Raw genomic sequence first — 22195 nt, forward strand, 5'->3', positions numbered from 1 at the left:
GAAGCTTTTTAGTGAGACTCCTTTTTTTCATCTGCTTTTGCTGGTCTCTCTTTTTTACCTATTTAACTTCTTAAAAGTACACCTAGGTATTTTCTGATAATCTGTAAAAATAAAAGATTATCTAGAAGCATTAAAAAAAAAAGAGGGCTGCATTTTGAATAGATCACAGCACCTCTTCTGTAGGGAACCTGCCAAAGATTTTCTAGCTGAAACACTAGAGCCCTTCCTGCTGGATCCTGCGGGGTTGGAGAGTCACGTACAGAACTGTTCTTAATGCACAATTGGTGGTGGCACTGTGGTTCTGCTGACTTACTTTGGTGTCATTGTTTTGATTTTTGCTTCCCTTTAAGCTGACAGCTAACTCAGAACTGATCTATCAGCTTGTGGGACATTTAGCACAAGCCGTGGAGAGCTACAAGCGGCGGATGGAGTGGCTTACCAGCAGAAGTCGGCAGATTTTTGGCATCATCTTGGAACAGTGCATTGCTATAGTGCTGGATTGGGGTGACCTTCTGGAGGGGGAGCTCAGTCTATGCCAAGATGCTCTGACCATGGTCCTCCAGGAGCAGGTGGCCCACATAACCAAGTTCAATATCCTATGGTGAGTTCCCAGAGGAAGCATTTATCTTAGTGAAATTTCATACAACTTGCACGTTTGGAGTTAAGCATCACTAACGTAGCGCTATGGCGAGGGAGGACGTATTAGAATTTCCCAGAATATATGATATTAGCAGTAAGCCCACAATGAGTAAATCTCAGAAAATTTTTATCTGTTTTGTATAGGGCATCTTAGTCTTTACATTACCAGATTTAGAAACATACTTTTTCTTCAATGTCTGGGAAGGTCAAAATATGAGAATATGAATTATGTATTCATATTCAATGCATATTTAAGGCCATAAATCTCTTGTTTTAGATTTTAGCTTAGATAATGAACTCAAAATTTATTGTTTTCCCAGACTGAATTTGCAACTCAAGTTGCCCTGTCCTGTGAGTTGACCCCTTTAATCAGACCAACAGGTGGCTGCCTTTATAGAATTTCCCGTATTTCAGAGTTTGCAAATCAATTATTTATGGATTCTTGGATTCATGAGAATTTGGACCTCCCTGCTGACTTCTCATCTGGAACAGAGAACAATGGTTACACCTCCCTAACAAGAAACATCTGCGCTTGGTGGGAGGTTTGTTTACCTAATTGAGGTTTTCCTTTTTAAATAAACTACCTTCAGCTTAATGGAAGGGATCTTTAGAGATGATGGCTTATTGTGCTTCTTCCCAGATGCTTGTTTCTGTACTAGGTATATGATCAAAGGAAGTAAGTGTTAAAGTTTGCAAAGCCTTTTCTTGTCTTTTTGGAGTGTTTACTGTGGCACATGGCACCTTGCTAGATTTCTCTACCCAGAGAAACCACAAGAAGGGATACAATGGGAACCAGAGGTGGGCCAGGAGGGACATCAGACTAATTTATTTGCAATTATAAACACAGATAACTTCAAATGGCTCCTCTTCTTGAGACATGGCATTTCTAGCAATCATTTCTAAGCCCAAACTAAATAGATGGACCACATTTTCTCCAGATTTATAAATGAATGTTCTGCTAAACTCAAAGCAATACTATTTTTTAATCCCAGAAAACTGATGGGAATCTTTAAGGGCAAAACAATTCATGTTATGAAAGAATTAGAAATAAAATTTTAGAGCAGTAAAACTGCTACCAGTTTGCAAAATTTCAGTCCTGTGAATTCTTATAAACTTGCTATTTGTGGAAGACCATTTCATATAAACCTGCCTATTCATGAAAGTGACTTCTGTCAATATTTCTGAAGCACTTGTTAATGTGTAGGTTTTTTATTCTTGTGTAAAGATCATTTTTCCTAGTCAGTACAGCTTAGGGGAAACAGCGGTGCTTGGGAGTTATGCAGTGTGTTCAGAAAGCACATTTTTCCTTAATAAGTCAGATCTCTCTTCTGCAGCTCACATTTTGTTAGTAGCTTTCTGAGGAACAGGAGCTGGGATTGCTGTTTCCTTCTCTTTGCTGCCCTGGCTCTGAGCCTGAAGGTTGACACTGCTGCAGTAGCATCGATCACTGTCCCGTGACCACTCCATGTCATTCCTTTCAGGGTGTCCCAAGCGCCTGTGAAATGGCAGAACCATGCCATGCCCGTGACCCCACAATCCATAGCTGCAGCCATCAGTTGGGTTGAAAAACTGACTTTTGAGCCACTGACTGTGAGTGGGGTTAGCCGCCTGGACACCCTGCTGGAAGCTGGGAAAGACAAAACTGTAAGTGTGATCCATGGCTGGCCCAGGCCATCAAGGTGGTTTCATACTTAACCTTGTACACTCAGTGTCTCCACATTGCCTTTCGGCTGACTTTGGGATTGAGGAGCCCCAAAGGCCATAATCCTATTTGCCACTGGATTTGGAATCAGTTTTGGAGAAATGGATTCCAGATCCTAGGCAGGGATCAAAATAGTGGTTGGGGGGGTAGCAGAGCTGGACCAACCAAAATGAGACTCCCAAATTCCTGACCCCTGGGCCCAGCTAGGCTTTCTCTGGAGTGATCGTGGCCACAGGGCAGACCCCACATAGCCAGTGCCAGGAGAGCTCAGTACCTACTCAAACCTGCTGAGCATCAAGGAAGCAGGAGTTCAGCCATCGTTTTGCATCTCTAACACATCACTTCCACCCCTGATCCTTCTGCCAGTTAGAGAAACTGATTTGTCTCTTGGTGGAGCAGAGAGAGGCTGGGAGGCTCCTCATAGTACCTGGAGGATGAGGAAATAGGGCTGCCCCAGCACCTGTGGTCTTTCCCAGTTCCTCTTCAGAGATGGATCTATCATGTGCTTTCCAAGACAAGATGTACCCAAGCTGTGGAACCCATCCATTTTCAAATGCTAATGCACTGACAAGTGTATTTTGAAAGAGATCTTTTGGAAATCAGACTTTACCTGGAAAAAGCAAATAAATGGTGAGTGAATGGCAGTTGTGATGGCACTGTGCAGGGCAGCGGCAGGCTAATGAGGAAGCACTCTGGGCAGGAGGGGACCCATGGCCAGCCTCTGCTCCCCAGGTGGGTGTGGGCTGGCTTGCCTTTGGGATACACATACATGCTACCTGCTTCCTCCACTCTGGAAGCCTGGGCTTTCCGTAGGTTTCAAGCTTTACCCAGCTGCATTCAGAAGTTCTTTCTTGAGCAAAGAGGCCATGTGCTTGAAACTTGAAAGGTTGGTCACTGTGTTTATCAACACCAAGCATGATGATTTGAAATTGGAAACATTGTTTTTTCTCACAAAGCCAGAGGAACAAATGTTTTCCATTAAGGAAGAACTAAATACAAGCTACTTTGTTCTTCCGCCCTTCAAATTTGTTTCAACATTTGTAAAATTCCAAGGTGTCTGGACACCTTAATAAGCATTCAAAAAATGGAACATTTCCCAGGCTCCGGACATGTGTCTGGGTGTGCAGATGTGTGAGCTCTTCCTTTGCCTGTGAACCTGGGTGTGGGAAGCACAGCTGAGTCTGGCCACCTGATATGACTGCAAGATCTCCTGGGGCCTCACTGTTCTTCATTTCCCTCTGGCTTGTGCTTCTTCTTGCTCTGGTGTTCAACTCCAGCCTAGAAACTGAGAAACAACTCTGTGAGTTCTAAGGGAATCTGATAGAAGAGGAATAGCTGAGAAAGCAGCTCACAAGCACTGATCATCAAATGCAGCCTCAAAGCTCCTAAGAAGAGACTATGACATGAGGGAAATGTAAAGAGTATACAGACCACTGAATTCCCTTGTCCGCAGCCTCTATCTGTGGGTGGTCCCAAGGAAAAGTCTAGTAAATGCTACTGCCCCATATATAAAAATGTCATGCCCTGTGTTTTATAAGGAGGAAAAAAGAGCATGCTTGTGCATGTGTTTGGGGGCAGGATTCAGGAATAGTTTCCCATAAGGACCTGCCCCTCTGCTCAGTGCACCTGTGGTCCACCCTAGGGAATCTCAAATTCATCTGAGACTGCAGTTGGCTGGAATAGAAAAGATTTAAGGCTTAGCCTTTTTGAACATTAAATATAAACATCTAGACTTTTCCTACGTATAACAACCTGCTTTGGGTTAGCATCTCCCTCATGGGTCCTAAGAAGAATCAAAGAAATTAGCACAGCAATTTGGTTTTGTATCAAGCCCGCATGAGAAATGGGCCACTGGCCTCCTCTTGTACCAGGTGTTGTAGCTACAGGGACAATTTAAGAGGGAGGATGTCTCAGAGTCTTGAGAAGTGCTCCAGCAGACTGTGGGGGTCTCTCTAAAACATGGCTGCAACAATAGCACTTGAAGAGCATTATTGGTGCATAAATTCCTATTGCATCTTGTGAAAAAGGACCTGGTTCATGTTAGGGCAGCCTGTGAGGTATTGAGGTACTGTTTGATGGGTGGGGGGATTGGCATCCTCAGAGTCCAGGTAAACACAGAGCCTGGTTTCTACTCTGCAGCATCCTCTGGGTTCCAAGACAAACATCTGTTGGAAGTTAGTAAGTTCTCTGGCCTTTATGAGGAGGGGTGGTGTGCTAGGAGGCGCTGGAAGGCTTATTACTAGAGGCTGTGAGTGGTCCTTGGGAACAAGAAGGCTGTTCACCCACAGACCTAGTTCTAGGCTGCCAAGGAAGGCTAACCAAGGTGCTTCTGCTTTCAGGAGAAGGACATCTGTCTACAAGGCACTTGGATTTCTATTTTTGCTCTCTTAGCCTCTCTTCAGTCCACTGGACAGGCATGAATATGTTTAATTTGAGTCCATGATCCTATGATGCTGTGATCTATGTAATCTCATAAAGAGAGCTGGACTATAAGCTAAAGACCTGGCCCCATTAGTCCATGAAACTGGCATCTCATTTATTTTCTTGCAGCAGTTTGGACAGGCATCAAGTGTTTTCATTTTTGCGTCCCTAATGTCTAACAAGGGCTCTATAAATGTTTGTTAAATACTGAAGGAATGAAAAGGAAATAATGTTGCTATTCTTGAGTTTGGGGACTAGATATAGGGGTGAAGGAGTCCATCTCTGAGCTGTAACACAGATTTGAGATTTTGAACTGAAAGGAGATGTCTGTACAGGACCAGAATGATGAATTTGCTGAGTGTTATAAGACTATGGGACAAGAACCTAGAAGCCTGAGAAGCCATACTGGTCAAGGGTGATGGGTAGGATCTTAGAATTATACTAGATCAATACCATGAGGAATAGCCACCACCAAGGAGGAAATTAGGAATGGACCAAACAGGAAAGAGCTGTCATAGGTACAGGGAGGATTTGGGACTTAGATACAAAGTCTGGAGTTGGCCAGAAATGCTGCAGTGTTTAAAGTCTTATGAACAAGACGGAACTTTGCTCGGCTTCTTGCTGCTATTCTGGCTGATGTTCATTTTTGCTCCTTGAAGAGCAGAGATTTTTTACCCAGAGGCCTTGAGGATGAGAGGACAGGCTTTGACAGAGAGCAGTTGGCATGGAAGCAGCCACCACCTGTCTGTTTCTCCCCATCCACCCCAAGCTGCAGCTGGGAAAAGACCAAGGACTCCTTGGTGGGGCAGAACACAGGTTACTGTGGGAAGCTACAGAACCAAAGGCCCAGACAGAATTGGACATCTCAAGTGAAACCATAAAGGCTCCCCCTATTTTCTGTAGTTTGAAGCAGGGAGAACTTTGGACTCACTCTCCAGAGGCTGCATGGAACCCATGTTATTTTAGCTAGCTCAGTGCATGTCAGCATTTAGGGAAGTGCTGGGTCAGAGAGGAAGTGGCTCCTGGTCTGGATGCTGTTGCTGAGCCCGGAGACTGGGCCCTGCCCTCGAGGAGCTCAGAGGTCCTGATTAAGGGAAGAAGATTCCCTCGGGAATGGCTCCCATTAGCCACATACCTTCCTGGACCCCATGCTGGTCAGCAGTGTTGGCACTGAGTGTAGGAGCTGAACCCTCGGGGCTGGGGGAATCCCAAGAAGTGAAAAGACAGCCTTCCCTGGCCATCGTTTTGCCTCTCCTGTCTGACCCTGCTTTCACAGTTCTGGCATTTGCATCCCTCACTAACAGGTTGGCAGCCTTGCCAGGAACTGCACAGCATGGTGGTTGAGAACCAGGGCAGAAGCTCCTGGGCTCAAACAACCTGGGCCTCCCAGGCTTCCCTTGGCGAAGTCAATTAACCTACCCAAGCCTCAGTTTCTTCATCTGTAGACTGGGGGTGATAATAACAACAATTCATACTCCATGCGACTTTTTTGAGTATTAAATAAAAGAATTCATTTTAGCTCATCATCCAGCAGATGACCCTAAGGCAATTTTGCTTTAAGCGGCATTTTGACAATTGAGGAGGGAGTCGTTATAAGTAGCATATTTGCTTCCTTCTCTTTTTCTCCATGTCATTATCAGGGGAGCAGAAAAAAGAGGCTGAAAGGCTGTGTGCAGGGGTGGGGGCAGGGCAGGTGGCCTCCACCTAAGCCTGTCCCAGGACCTGAAAGTTGGCCTGAAGTCACGCAGTTCCGAAGCTGAGTAATGAAGTTAATGAATAACTAATAAGGGCACAGCCTTAGTAAAGGAAAGGAAATCCTGACTCACTACTGGCTATAGCAATTTTCAGCTCGGTGAAACCCTGGGAGGAAAACATTTCTGCACAAAGATTTCAGATGCTTCGGTTATTGCCAGAGCAAAGGAGCACAGCATGCCACAGAGAGCCAGGGGTGTCCCAAGCCTCCAAGGCCACCTAAGGATGTATGAGCTCGCTAGGACTAGAAGATGCTGTTCCCTGTCTTGGCCATGTGGCACTTTAGTTGCTTATGATAGCATGACTGTCCCTGTGCTAAATATGGACCCAGATGCTGTTGGAAAGCTCTTGTGATGAACACAGGAACATTTTTGTGCACCCTGTGTTGTACGGGGCAATGCCATCACCAGGAAAAGCATAGAATGAATTTGCTGAAAGAGTAATTTAATGGCCTAATAAGCAATCTGAAAACACAGTTTCTTGTTTATTCCCTCTGCCTCCCAGATGGCTAGGTGAAAGAGAATTACAACATCCCTTACTCGCCTCCCAGCAGGTGTTTTAAAGTCAGGGAGCTGGTGAGGAAAGGCTGGAGAAGGAAGAACAGGTAGGGGTTTCCTGTGCATGTTGGGGGAGGGCTGGGGCTGAAGGAGTTGGGTCTCAGTTCCCACTTGGCCTCCTCCTGGCTCCCAGCCTGGGCCCTCAGCCATTCCTACCTCCATCTGCCCCCTTGGACATGCAGCCTGCCTGACCAGAGCTTCCTAACCAGTTGGATGGGGGGCAACCCTAAGTCTACCCTCCTCGCTACCAGATGAGTTTAAGCCCCAGGTTTGAAGTTAAGGGGAGACCATTTGGTGACTATCTTCAGCTCATGAAAGTTTGGGATTAAAGTAGAGAAGACATCATGAATTCTAAAGAGATGGTGAAACCTATTTATCCTAAACCACAATAAATTTGCCAGGGCCTCTTCCCCATTTATCTATAGAAAACAGTCAATTAGGACATTCTTAGAGAGTGGTTGAGATAATGTGTATACCTGGCTCTCCTTGGGTTTCTTCTTTTGTATATACACATATACATAAGTATAAAAGGTATGATTAAAATGCAGTGAATGATTAAATTTCAAATAATTTACTACAGTAAAAGACACATTATCATTAATCCCCCACAAAATCCTCTCTCTCACTTTGATCCCACTTATCCCATCATTCTTCCCACATTCTGAAGCAGTTGTGGAAGTCCCCTTTTCAGAATGTCTTTAGTTGCACTGCTGTGACTGCTTTGATGTCCTGAATTGATTCAAAATGTTTACCCTTCATGATCATTTTGACTCTGGAGAAGAGCCAGAAGTCGAATGCCAGATCCAGTGAATAAGGTGGATAAGGACACAGTGTCATGTTTTCATGAGTCTGCCTTTCCACTGGATGGCGCTCAGCAGCAGTAGTCACTGTATTTTTTTTTTTTCCAAGTTCAGGCTGTAAGCTTTTTTTTATTTTTAAATTTTATTTCATTGGTACAATTTAGGTATACAATATAATGACATTCATCATTGGAAATTTGCACCTTTACATAATCTCTCTTGGTTCTTATTTTTCCCCCTTCCCCTGCCCTCCCTTTAACCCCTCCATCCCTCCCTATTTAAAAAGACTGTTTCCATATTTTAATTTTCTCACATTAATTCCATTCCCTTCTTTCCTTTCCCCTACCCCTCTAACTTCCCCTTCCCCTTTGCCCCTTTCCTTCCTATTTCACATTATCTATTATACCTTTTAGTCCTTATTTACACTTTCAGTTTCTCACACTAGAGAAACTATTCAGTATTTACAAGAGTCTCCTATTTCTTTAACTTAAAAGTATCACCTCAATGTGCATCCACTTAGCTATAAATGTCTCTAATTTCACATTTTTTATGAATGAGTAGTACTCCATTTTATAAAAAAAACACATTTTCTTTATCCAGTCTCCAGTTGATGGGCATTTGGGCTGCTTCCAAGTTTTAGCTATTACAAATTGTGCTGCTATGAACGTGGGTGCACATATTATCACTGTGCTATGATTATTTTGATTCTTTGGGGAAGATCCCCAGCAGTGGAATAGCTGGGTCAAATGGGACTTCCAGTCCTAGTTCTTGAGGTATCTCCATACTGATTTCCATAGTGCTTGCACCACTCTACACTCCCCCCAGCAGTGGAGCAGGGTTCCTCTTTCCCCACAGCTGCCAGCATTTGTTATTGGTTGATTTCATGATAGCAGCCATTCTTTCTGGAGTGAGGTGGAATCTCAGGGTTGTTGTCATTTGCATCTCTCAAATGACCAGTGATGTTGAACACTTTCATATGTTTATTTGCTATTTCTACTTCTTTGTCTGAGAAATGTCTGTTCTTTTCAGATGCCCATTTTTGGATTGGGTCTTTAAATTTGGGAGGTCTGATCTTTTTAAGTTCTTTATAGATTCGAGATAGTAGACCTTTGTCTGAGGAACAGCAGGTGAAGATTTTTTCCCACATTGTGGGTTGTCTCTTCACACTGTTGGTGGTTTATCTTGCCGAGCAGAAGCTTTTTAATAAGAACAGATCCCACTTTTTAATTGTTTGTGCTGGTTCACGGGCAACTGAGGTTTTGTTTATAAAAATCTTTTCCTACACTGATGTCTTCAAGGGTTTTGCCTAACCTCTATTCCAACTGGTTCAGAGTTTCTATTTTATTTATTTATTTTTGGTACCGGGGATCAAACTCGGGTCCTTGCGCTTGCGCAGCAGGCGACGAAACCACTGAGCCAAATCCCCGGCCCCAGAGTTTCTATTTTAATATTTAGATCTTTAATCCATTTTGATTTTAGTTTAGTGCATGGTGAGAGATATAGGTCTAGTTTTAATCTTTGGCAAGTTGAAGCCCAATTTTTCCAGCACCATTTATTAAAGAGGCTATTTTTCCTCCAATGAGGGTGTTTGGCTCCTTTATGGAAGATAAGATGACTGAGGGTGTCTGGCGTTGTTTCTGCATCTTCTAATCTGTTCCACTGGTCCTCAGGTGTGTTTCTTTGCCAGTACCATGCTGTTTTTATCACAGTATCTTTGTAGTAGAGTTGCAGGTTGGGGATTGTGATACCCCCTGCCATGTCTCTGTTACCTAGAATTGCTTTTGCTATTCTGGGTCTCTTCTTGTCCCAAATGAATTTTTGGATTGTTTTCTCAAGGTTTGTGAAGTATGCTGCTGGGATTTCAACTGAGATTGCATTGAATCTATACAGCAGTTTTGGAAGTATGGCCATTTTCACTGTATTGATCCTTCCTACCCAGGAGAAGGAGATGTCTGTCCATTTTCTGATATCATCTTCAATCTCTCTTTTCAGAGTGCTATAGTTTTCAGAGAAGAGGTCTTTGATTTCTTTCGTTAGGATGATTCCTAGGTATTTCAGTTTTTTGGATGTTACTGTGAAAGGAATTGTTTGCCTTATTTCTGTCTCAGTGAGTCTATTGTTCTTGTAGAGGAAAGCTTTTGATTTTTTTATGTTGACCTTGTAACCAGCTACTTGACTGAATTTGGTTATTAAGTCTAGAAGACTTTTGGTGGAGTTCCTGGGGTCTTCTATATAGAGTATCATGTCATCTGCAAAGAATGACAATTTGACTTCTTCATTTCCTATCTTTATTCCTTTTATTTCTTTCTCTTGTCTAATTGCCATGGCTAATGTTTGCAAAACTATACTGAACAGGGTGGGGGTGACTGTGGACATCCTTGTCTTGTTCCTGAGTTTAGTGTGAAGGATTTCAGTTTTTGACCATTTAGTATGATATTGGCTGTTGGTTTTTCCTAGATGGCTTTTATCAGATTGAAATAGAGACCATCTATTCCAATTTTTTGTAGGATTTTTATCATAAATACATGTTGGATTTTGTCAAATGCTTTTTCTGCATCTATGGAGATAATCATATGGTTTTTGTCCTTGGCTCTATTGATATAGTGTATTACATTGATTGATTTGCATATGTTAAACCATCTCTCCATCCCTGGGATGAATCCCACTTGGTCAGGGTGTATGATCTTCTTGATGATCTTCTGCATTCTATTTGGCAGTATCTTATTAAGGATTTTTCCATCTATGTTCATTAGTGAGATAGCCCTCTAGTTCTCTTTTTCGACTGGGTCTTTCTCTGCTTTGGGAATGAAGGTGATGCTTGCTTCTAGGAATGAATTTGGGAGTATTGCTTCCTTTGCAATTTTTTTGAGGAGTTTAAAAAGTAGTGGCAGTAGCTCCTCTCTAAATGTCTTGTAGAATTTGGCAGTAAAGCCATCAGGACCCAGGCTTTTCTTAGTTGGTAAGTTTTTAATTATGTTTTATATTTCATTGATTGATATTGGGTTGTTTAGAATTTTTAGGTCTTTTTCATTCAACTTTGGTAATTCATATGTATATAGGAATCTGTCCATTTCTTCTGTGTTTTCCATTTTATTGCCCTATAGGTTCTGGAAGTAGGTATTGATGATCCTCTGGATTTCTCTGGGTCCATTGTAATTTCACCCTTTTCATTCCTAATTGCATGGATTTGGGCCTTTTCTTTCCTTTTTCTGATAAGGTTGGCTTAGGGTTTGTCAATTTTGTTTATTCTTTTGAAGAACCAACTCTTGGCTTTATTAATTTTTTGTGTCATTCTTTTAGTCTCCATTCCATTGATTTCTGCTCTGATTTTTATAATTTTCTCCCTTTTATGATCTTTGGGTTTGTCCTGCTCTTTTCTTTCTAGAAGCTTGAGGTTCAACATCAGGTTGTTTAATTGGGCTCGCTCTGTTTTCCTAATTTGAGTATTCACTGCTATGAATTTCCCTCGTAAGACTGCTTTCATTGTATCCCTTAGATTCCGACATGTTGTATTGTCATTGTCATTTAATTGAAGGAACTGTCTGATTTCTTCTTTAATTTCCTCTGTGACCCATTGGTTTTGCAGAAGTGTGTTCAATTTCCATGTGATTATGTAATTTTTGTGGTTTCTTTTGCTATTGATCTCCAATTTCATCACACTATTGTCTGATAATATACAGGGCATACCTTCAATTCGTTTTCACTTACTGAAACATGTTCTATGAGTGAGTATGTGGTCTATTTTGGAGAACAACCTGTGTGCAGCTGAAAAGAATTTGTTTTCTGATTTTATGGGGTGAAACACTCTGCAAACATCTGTTAAGTTCATTTGTTCAAGAGTTCAATTGAGTTCTAGTATTTCATTACTTATTTTTTGTCTAGTTGATCTATGTTTTTGTGATAGTGGGGTATTGAGGTCCCTCACTACTATTGTATTAGTGCATATATGGCTTTCCATCTCTGTTAATATTTGTTTTATATTGTTGGACACACTAGTGTTTGCTGCATAGATATTTATGATTGTCATCTCTTCCTATTGGATTGTTCCCTTTACAAGGATGTAGTGTCCTTCTTTGTCTCTTTTAATCAGTGTTGGTTTGAAATCCACTTGATCTACACAGAGGATAGCTACTCTTGCTTTTTTCTGAGTTCCCATTGTGTGGAGTATTGTTTTCCACCCTTTAACTTTCAGTCTATGAGTTTTTTTTGAATTAAGTGTGTTTCTTGTATGCAGCGTATTGTTGGATTGTGCTTCTTGACACATCCTGCCAGTCTATTTCTTTTGATTGGTGAATTGAGACCATTAACATTGATGGTTATAACTGATATGTATTGACTTATCATTGTCATGACTTTTTCTTTTTCTTTGATTCTCCCCCTTTGTTTTTAATTTCTTGTACTGCCCAGTGGATTCATTCTGCTGGCCTTCCTGGGGTTGTGATCCTTGTTGTCTTTTCCTAGGATTTTGTCTAAAATTTTTTGGAGTGCTGGTTTGGTATTCATGAAATTCCTAAGGTGCTCTTTGTCATGAAAGTATCTTATTTCACCATCAATTTTGAAAGACAGTTTTGCAGGGTACATCAATCTGGGTTGGAGCTTGTTTTCCTTTAGGGCTTGAAATACATCACTCCAAGCTCCTCTTGCCTTTAGAGTTTGCGTTGAGAAGTCTGCTCTGGTTCTGATTGGCTTTCCTTTGTATGTGATTTGTTTCTTTTCTCTAACTGCTTGTAGAATTGTGTTCTTCTGTTGGGTTTCTGGAATCTTAACAATTATATGCCTATGTGTAGATTTATTTTGATCAAGGCTAGTTGGAGTCCTATATGCCTCATTTATCTGTATGTCAAGTTCTTTTCCCCTGCTTGGGAAGTTTTCTGCCATCACTTCTGTGAACAGTTTTTTTTATGTCATCTGCACTCTCTCCTCTTTCTTCATTGACTCCAATCAGTATTATGTTATTGTCTAGCAGATGCTGGATCAATTTCTCATGGTCCCTTACAATTTTGAAGAACTTTTTCTTTTCCTGGTCACTAATTGCAATCTTATCTTCTATATCTGAAATTCTGTCCTCACATTGGCTCATTCTGCTGTGTAGACTTTCAATGGAGTTTTTAATCTCCTGGAAATCTGTTTGCATCTGTTTTATGAATTCCATTTGTTTCCTATGTTGGGATTTCATCATGTTCCTCAGCTCCTCTATTTTTTTTATCTGTGTCCTCTCTAGATGTATTAATCTTGTTTTGCACTATGGGCACAATCTCTGCTGTTATCTGAGAAATTATTTTTTATTTCATTTTTCCCAGATCCTCTTTTGTTGCCAGTTCAGAGAGTCCAGGTGGTTGAGTATCAGAGTGTTCCATCTCATTTCCCTTTGGGGTTGCTGTAGGTGATCTGGAAGTCCGGTTTTGAGGCTTGTTTATGTGTCTTCTCATTTCTATGGGGGGGAGGTGCTGTTGGTGCCTGCATGGCTCACCTCTTCTGCACTGGAAGTGGTGGAGTGGCGGCCCAGAAGCTCCTTCCTCTGGGCTGGGAGTGGTGGAGCATGTAGGCCTGTTTTGGGGGGGTCTTGTCTGTGAGCCTGATTCCAGTGTCTCTTCCTCTTCTGGTAAAAAAAGCCTAGCTTTCTTAGCATTTTGTGGGGCAACATCTCCTGCAGTCACCGTATTTTTGATTATACTTCATAAAGACGCTCATTAAAGAAGACTCCCAGAACTGCTTCAGAAAGTAAAAAGAATGATGGAATAAGTATATTTGAAGTTGTCACTTGGAAGAGGCCAACTCACCCCACTGCAGACAGGCAGGTCTGCCCATGCCCTACCGAGGTCTCTAGTCATGCAGAAGATGCCGAATCACCCTGCTGCAGACAGGCAGGTCTGCCCAAGCCCTACCAAGGTCTCGAGTCTCGTGGAACACGCTGAATCAGCCCACTGTAGACAGGCAGGTCTGCCCATGGCCTACCGAGGTCCCAAGTGGCACAGAACACACCAAATCAGCCTGCTGTACACAGGCAGGTCTGTGCACATCCTACAGAGGTTCTGAGTCCTGGGGAAGATGCTGAATCACCCCACTGCAGACAGGCAACCACCTGGTTGCACACTGCAAAGACGCAGAGGACAGCAGACCACCAGACCAAGGTACTGAGTCCTGCTGCTCCCAGCCCAGAGGTAGGGGCTTCTGAGCAGCCATCCCACTGCTCCTGGTCTAGGGGAAGGAGCTTCCTGGTCACCATCCCTCCCACTGCTCCCAGCCCAGAGGAAAGGGCTTTTGGGCCACCATCCCTCCCATCGCTCTCGGCCCAGAGGTAGGGGCTTCTGAGCTGCCATCCCACTGCTCCTGGTCCAGAGGAAGGGGCTTCCCAGCCACCATCCCTCCAGCTGCTACCAGCCCACAGGAAAGGCCTTTTGGGTCACCATCCCTACCTCTGCTCCTGGCCTCTGTCCCACCTCTCCCAGCTCAGAGGAGGTAATCCGTGCAGGTGCTAACAGCCCCCCGCCGCAGTCAAAATGAGAAAACACATAAATAAGTCTCAAAGCCAGACTTCCAGATCACCTACAGCAACCACAAAGGGAAATGATGGAACACTCTGATACTCAACCACCTGGACCCACTGAACTGGCAACCAAAGGGGATCTGGAAAAAATGAAATCAGAAATAATTTCTCAGATAACAGGATAAATTGTGCCCCTAGTGCAAGACATGATTAATAAATCTAGAGAGGAGCTGAGGAACATGATGAAATCCCAACATAGGAAACAAATGGAATCCATAAAACAGATGCAAATAGATTTCCAGGAGATGAAAAACTCCATTGAAAGTCTACACAGCAGGATGAGCCAATGTGAGGACAGAATTTCAGATATAGAAGATAAGACTGCAATTAGTGACCAGGAAAAGAAAAAGTCCTTCAAAATTATAAGGGAACATGAGAAATCAATCCGGCAGCTGCTAGATGATGCAAAGAAGGATAACATAAGACTGATTGGAGTCAATGAAGAAACAGGAGAGAGTGCAGATGACATAAAAAATCTCTTCACAGAAATAATGGCAGAAAACTTCCCAAGCAGGGGAGAAGAGCTTGACATACGGATAAGTGAGGCATATAGGACTCCAAATAGCCTTGATCAAAATAAATCTACACATAGGCATATAATTGTTAAGATTCCAGAAACTCAACAGAAGAACAAAGTTCTACAAGCAGTCAGAGTAAAAAAACAAATCACATACAAAGGAAAACCCATCAGAATCACAGCAGACTTCTCAACACAAACCATCAAGGCAAGAAGAGCTTGGAGTGACATATTCCAAGCCCTAAAAGAAAACAGCCTCCAACCCAGATTGATGTACCCTGCAAAACAATCTTTCAAAATTGATGGTGAAATAAGATACTTTCATGACAAAGAGCACCTCAGGAACTTCGTGAATACCAAACCAGCACTCCAAAGAATTTTACCCAATATCCTAGGAATAGATATTGAGGATCACAACCCCAGGAAGCAAAGCAGAATGAACCCATCTGGCATGACAAGAAATTAAATGTAAAGGGGAAGAACCCAACAAAAAGAAAAAGTCATGGCAATGACAAGTCAATACATTTCCATTACAACCATCAATGTTAATGGTCTCAATTCACCAATCAAAAGAAATAGACTGGCAGAATGGGTCAAGAAGAAAAATCCAACAATATGCTGCATACAAGAAACACACTTAATTCAAAAGGAAACTCATAGACTGAAAGTTAAAGGGTGGAAAACAATACTCCATGTGATTGGAACCTGAAAAAAAGCAGGAGTAGCTATCCTCTTTGCAGATTAAGTAGATTTCAAACCAACACTGATTAAGAGAGACAAAGAAGGACACTACATCCTTGTAAAGGGAAGAATCCAAGAGGAAGAGATGACAATCATAAATATCTATGCACCAAACACTAGTGCACCCAACTATATAAAACAAATACTAATGGACATGAAAAGTCATATATGCACAATGCAATTGTAGTGGGGGACCTCAACACCCCACTGTCACAAATAGATAGATCAACTATACTAAAAATAAGTAATGAAATACTAGAACTCAATTGAACTCTTGAACAAATGAACTTAACAGATGTTTACAGAGTCTTCCACCCCACAAAATCAGAATACACATTCTTTTCAGCTGCACATTGGTCATTCTCCAAAATAGACCACATACTAGCTCATAGAACATGTTTAAGTAAGTGCAAAGGAATTGAAGTTATCCCCTGTATATTATCAGACCATAGTGAGATGAAATTGAAGATCCATAGCAAAAGAAACTCAAAAAACTTCACAAACACGTGGAAATTGAACAACACACTTCTGAATAACCAATCGTTCACAGAGGAAATTAAAGAAGAAATCAGACAGTTCCTTCAATTAAATGACAATGACAACACAACATATCGGAATCTATGGGACACAATGAAAGCAGTCTTAGGAGGGAAATTCATAGCAGTGAATATGCATATTAGGAAAACAGAAGGAGCCCAATTAAACAACCTGATGCTGAACCTCAAGCTTCTAGAAAAAGAAGAGCAGGACAACCCCAAAGCTCATACAAGGGAAGAAATTATAAAGATCAGAGGAGAAATCAATGCAATGGAGACTAAGAGAATGATATAAAAAATCAATGAAACCAAGAGTTGGTTCTTTGAAAGAATCAACAAAATTGACAAACCTTTAGCCAACCTTGTCAGAAACAGGAAAGAAAAGGCCCAAATCCATGCAATTAGGAATGAAAAGGGTGAAATTACAACAGACCCAGCAGAAATCCAGAGGATCATCAATACCTACTTCCAGAACCTATACTCCAATAAGGTGGACAACACAGAAGATATGGACAGATTCCTAGATACAAATGAATTACCAAAGTCAAATGAAGAAGACCTAAAAATTCTGAACAACCCAATATCAACCAATGAACTTGAAAATGTAATTAAAAACTTATCAACTAAGAAAAGCCCCGGCCCTGATGGCTTCACTGCTGAATTCTACAAGACATTTAGAGAGGAACTGCTGCCACTACTGTTTAAACTCTTCAATGAAATTGCAAGGGAAGCAATACTCCCAAATTTATTCCTGGAAGCAAGCATCACCTTGATCCCCAAAGCAGAGAAAGACCCAACTGAAAAAGAGAACTATGGGCCAATCTCGCTAATGAACATAGATGCAAAAATCCTTAATAAGATAATGGCAAACAGAATGCAGAAGATCATCAAGAAGATCACACACCCTGATCAAGTGGGATTCATCCCAGTGATGCAGGGATGGTTCAATATATGCCAATCAATCAATGTAATACACTATATCAATAGAGCCAAGGACAAAAACCATATGATTATCTCCATAGACGCAGAAAAAGCATTTGACAAAATCCAACATGCATTTATGATAAAAACCCTACAAAAAATTGGAACAGATGGTCTCTACCTCAAACTGATAGAAGCCATCTATGAAAAACCAACAGTCAATATCATACTAAATGGTCAAAAACTGAAATCCTTCACACTCAAATCCGGAACAAGACAAGGATGTCCACTATCATTACTCTTGTTCAATATAGTTCTGGAAACATTAGCCACGGCAATTAGACAACAGAAAGAAATAAAAGGAATAAAGATAGGAAATGAAGAAGTCAAATTGTCATTCTTTGCAGATGACATGATACTCTATATAGAAGACCCCAAGAACTCCACCAAAAGTCTTCTAGACTTAATAACCAAATTCAGTCAAGTAGCTGGTTACAAGATCAACACACAAAAATCAATAGCTTTCCTCTACACCAATGACAGACTCACTGACAGAGAAATAGGGCAAATAATTCCTTTCACAATAGCATCCAAAAAACTGAAATACCTAGGAATCAACCTAACAAAAGAAATCAAAGACCTCTTCTCTGAAAACTATGGCACTCTGAAAAGAGAGATTGAAGATGATATCAGAAAATGGGCAGACATCTCCTGCTCCTGGGTAGGCAGGATTAATATAGTGAAAATGGCCATACTTCCAAAACTGCTATATAGATTTAATGCAATTCCAATTGAGATCCCAGCAGCATACTTTATGGACCTTTAGAAAACAATCCAACAATTCATTTGGGACAAGAAGAGACCCAGAATAGCAAAAGCAATTCTAGGTAACAGAGACATGGCAGGGGGTATCACAATCCCCATCCTGCAACTCTATTACAAAGCTACTGTGATAAAAACAGCATGGTACTGGCAAAGAAACACACCTGAGGACCAGTGGAACAGATTAGAAGATGCAGAAACAACGCCAGACACCCTCAGTCATCTTATCTTCCATAAAGGAGCCAAACACCCTCACTGGAGGAAAAATAGCCTCTTTAATAAATGGTGCTGGAAAAATTGGGTTTCAACTTGCCAAAGATTAAAACTAGACCTATATCTCTCACCATGCACTAAACTAAAATCAAAGTGGATTAAAGATCTAAATATTAAAATAGAAACTCTGAACCAGTTGGAACAGAGGTTAGGTAGAACCCTTGAAGACATAGGTGCAGGAAAAGATTTTATGAACAAAACCTCAGTTGCCCATGAACTAGCACAAACAATCAACAAGTGGGATCTGTTCTTATTAAAAGCCTTCTGCTCAGCAAGAGAAACCACCAACAGTGTGAAGAGACAACCCACAATGTGGGAAAAAATCTTCACCTGCTCTTCCTCAGACAAAGGTCTGCTATCTCGAATCTATAAAGAACTTAAAAAGATCAGACCTCCCAAATGTAAAGACCCAATCCAAAAATGGGCATCTGAAATGAACAGACATTTCTCAGACAAAGAAGTAGAAATAGCAAATAAATACATGAAAAAATGTTCAACATCACTGGTCATTTGAGAGATGCAAATGAAAACAATGCTGAGATTCCACTTCACTCCAGAAAGAATGGCTGCTATCATGAAATCAACCAATAACCAATGCTGGCAGGGCTGTGGGGAAAGAGGAACCCTGCTGCACTGCTGGTGGGAGTGTAGACTGGTGCCAGCACTGTGGAAATCAGTATGGAGACACCTCAAAGAACTAGGACTGGGAGGTCTGCGAGGAACCGCGTAAGCGGGTCTTTATTCCGCAGGATGGGGTTTGTTAAAGTTGTCAAGAATAAGGCCTACTTTAAGAGATACCAAGTGAAGTTTAGAAGAAGACGAGAGTGCAAAACTGATTACTATGCTCGGAAACGCTTGGTGATCCAGGACAAAAATAAGTACAACACACCTAAATCCAGGATGATATTTCATGTAACTAACAGAGATATCATTTATCAGATTGCTTATGCCCATATTGAAGGGGATATGATAGTCTGTGCAGCTTATGCACATGAGCTACCAAAATATGGTGTGAAAGTTGACCTAACAAATTATGCTGCAGCATATTGTACTGGCCTGCTGCTGGCCCGCAGGCTTCTTAATAGGTTTGGCATGGATAAGATCTATGAAGGCCAGGTGCAGGTGACTGGAGATGAATACAAGGTGGAAAGCATTGATGGTCAATCTGGTGCCTTCACCTGCTATTTGGATACAGGTCTTGCCAGAACTACAACTGGCAATAAAGTTTTTGGAGCTCTGAAGGGTGCTGTGGATGGAGGCTTGTCTATCCCTCACAGTACCAAACGATTCCCTGGTTATGATTCTGAAAGCAAGGAGTTCAGTGCAGAAGTACATCAGAAGCACATCATGGGTCAGAATGTTGCTGTTTATATGCATTACCTAATGGAAGAAAATGAAGATGCTTACAAGAAACAGTTCTCTCAGTACATAAAGAACAATGTAACTCCAGACATGATGGAGGAGATGTATAAGAAAGCTCATGCTGCTATACGAGAGAATCCAGTCTATGAAAAGAAGCCAAAAAGAGAAGTTAAAAAGAAGAGGTGGAACCATCCCAAAATGTCCCTTGCCCCGAACAAAAATAGGGTAGCTCAAAAGAAGGCAAGCTTCCTCAGAGCTCAGGAGCGAGCTGCTGAGAGTTAAACCAAATTTTCTATGAAGATTTTTCAGATGACAACCAATAAACTTATTCATCAAGCGACTGCTTCTGTGTTAAGCTTTTGTTATGAGAGTCTAAGAAATACACTGAAGTATAAAAGCAAAGGAGTTGACAGGGTTTTTTTTCCTCCAAGAAACAGGTGTAATTTGTTCCAGAAACAACCAACTTGTGTTTTGATTCCTCCAAAGTTCATACCTATTCTTTTTTTTTTTTGGTACCAGAGATCGAACTTGGGACCTTGCGCTTGCAAGGCAGGTGGCGGAACCATTGAGCTAAATCTCTGGCCCTCCTTTTCTTTTTATTATCCCTCAAATTTTATGGTATAGCTCTCCCTAAAAGTTTTGCAAACAACAGACCAATCAGTGATCACTAGGAAGTAATTCTTCTGTCCATTCATTATAACCAGATCATTAATGGGAAGAAAACGTACCTCAAAAGTATACAATCTCAGCGGAAACAAAACTGGCAATGAATGATGGCTTTAAATTTTTGAGAGAAAGCAAATGAAGAGCACAGATTCAGTACATTCACTTTAACCAGGTAAAACCTCTGAGCAGAAAATAGAAGTGCTTCTAGTTTCAAAAGGAGATGTCTCATGTTATGGGATGTTGAAGGACACATGCCAGATCTGACTATGACAATATATGGAAGATGATCAAATATTAAATCTTGGATATCAAGTTTGTGGGAAAAAATAGTTGGTGGGTAAATTTATTTGTGTCTTTTAAGAAACAGCCCTTTTAGACCACAGGAAACACTGAAAATGGAAAATCAAAGGTCTTTAATGATTTATTTTAGTCTTGCTCTTAACAGTTACCAATTTCCCCATAGCTCAAATTCTGGGTAAGTGGATTTCTGGTGTATGGCCTCAAGATGTCTCTTCTGCAATGCTGGGGCTCAAGCCTGCTAAGCAAGCACTGCCACTGAGGTACATTCTCAGCCCAAGGGAGTTTAGTTTATTGTTCTGGTTTTTTGGTACCAGGGTGCGGTACCTTGCACTTTTGAGGCAAGTGGTGGAACCACTGAGCTAAATCCCTGGCCTGAGCCCAAGGAATTTCAGAGGGCTTGGTAGGCTTGGCTGATACTACTCATCCAATTATTATTATTTTTTTAGACCACAAGGGCTTGCTATGCAGTCTGGGCTGGCCTTGAACTTATGATCCTCTTGCCTCAGCTTCCCTTGAGTGCTGGGATTATAGGTGTGTGCCACCATGCCCCACCCCATCCAATCTGTAGGTTAATAAAAATTTACCTAATTTCAGCCACTAAAGTTGCTAATTGCATATTGTCAAGGAGAATACTTTCTCAAGTTCAAGACCAGGGAATGTGCTCAAACTACCTGTGACATTTGATGTCTGAGATTAAAATTATGTAAGTATAGTACAATAAACCATGCTATTGACTCAACATCTGTTTTATAAAGGAGTAATTTTAATCTGCTTTGCAGTCTTGTTAATGTGCAAACATTACCATGCGAAGACATTACTAAATTTGTATAAATTTTAAACAGCTTCAATGCAAACAACGTTTCCAGCAATGGTATTTTAGCTAATATAAATTCACAAAATACTCACTGTTGATGTTTATGGAATGAGGCTTTTCACAGGTTTTTTTAAAGTCACTCTTCAAGATAGTTACAGAGTGAATGGAACTGGCAAATGTAAGGACTTCTAATGGCAGGAATTGGCACATGGTGGCATTTGCCTATAGTCCCAGCACACAGGCTCAGGCAGGAATATCACTGGAGTCTAGAAGTTTGATACCATCTGGGCAACGGAACAAGACCCCATCTCAAAAAACAAAAGGAGTGAAAGCTTGTGGAGATGTTCATCTGTACTGCCTGCTGTTACCATACTCCTGTCTTTTTAAGATGATGGCTTCTTAGGCCCCAAGAGAAAAGATCAGAAGCCATTCTTTTAAATGTTCAAAATGGATATTCAGAAGTGGTAAGTTTCCTATGATGGTACTTGTTCAAATTAAGAGTCATTTGTATAGGAAACTTTCTTCCACAATAATGTTTTTGGGTTATTTAACATTAAAGAGTGTTCCATTTCCATTTGATTTGCTGTAACTTTGAGAGCAATACAAGAATAAAGCTGCTTTTCTAATTAAAAAAAAAAAAAAGAACTAGGACTGGAAGTCCCATTTGACCCCGCTATTCCACTGCTGGGGATCTTCCCCTAAGAATTAAAAGAATCATACCACAGTGATATATGTGTGCCCATGTTCATAGCAGCACAGTTTGTAATAGCTAAAACTTGGAAACAGCACAAATGCCCATCAACTGGAGACTGGATAAAGAAAATG

The 22195-nt window shown here is 41.3% G+C and overlaps 1 protein-coding gene and 1 pseudogene across 1 annotated transcript in view; both read left to right on the forward strand.

Annotated features, from left to right (window-relative positions):
• Vwa3b (von Willebrand factor A domain containing 3B) overlaps positions 1-22195 on the forward strand; it is a 315053-nt gene that overhangs the window by 123348 nt on the left and 169510 nt on the right. The window contains 2 exon segments of the mRNA XM_087203240.1: positions 351-601; positions 2121-2283. Of these exon segments, the coding sequence (XP_087059366.1) occupies positions 351-601; positions 2121-2283 (414 nt within the window).
• On the forward strand, positions 18906-21295 carry LOC147829746 (large ribosomal subunit protein uL18 pseudogene; annotated as a pseudogene).

Source organism: Heterocephalus glaber, unplaced genomic scaffold (assembly GCF_053883595.1).
Source record: "Heterocephalus glaber isolate CG9 unplaced genomic scaffold, H.glaber_assembly_v1.0 deba00000470, whole genome shotgun sequence".
NCBI lineage: Eukaryota > Metazoa > Chordata > Mammalia > Rodentia > Bathyergidae > Heterocephalus > Heterocephalus glaber.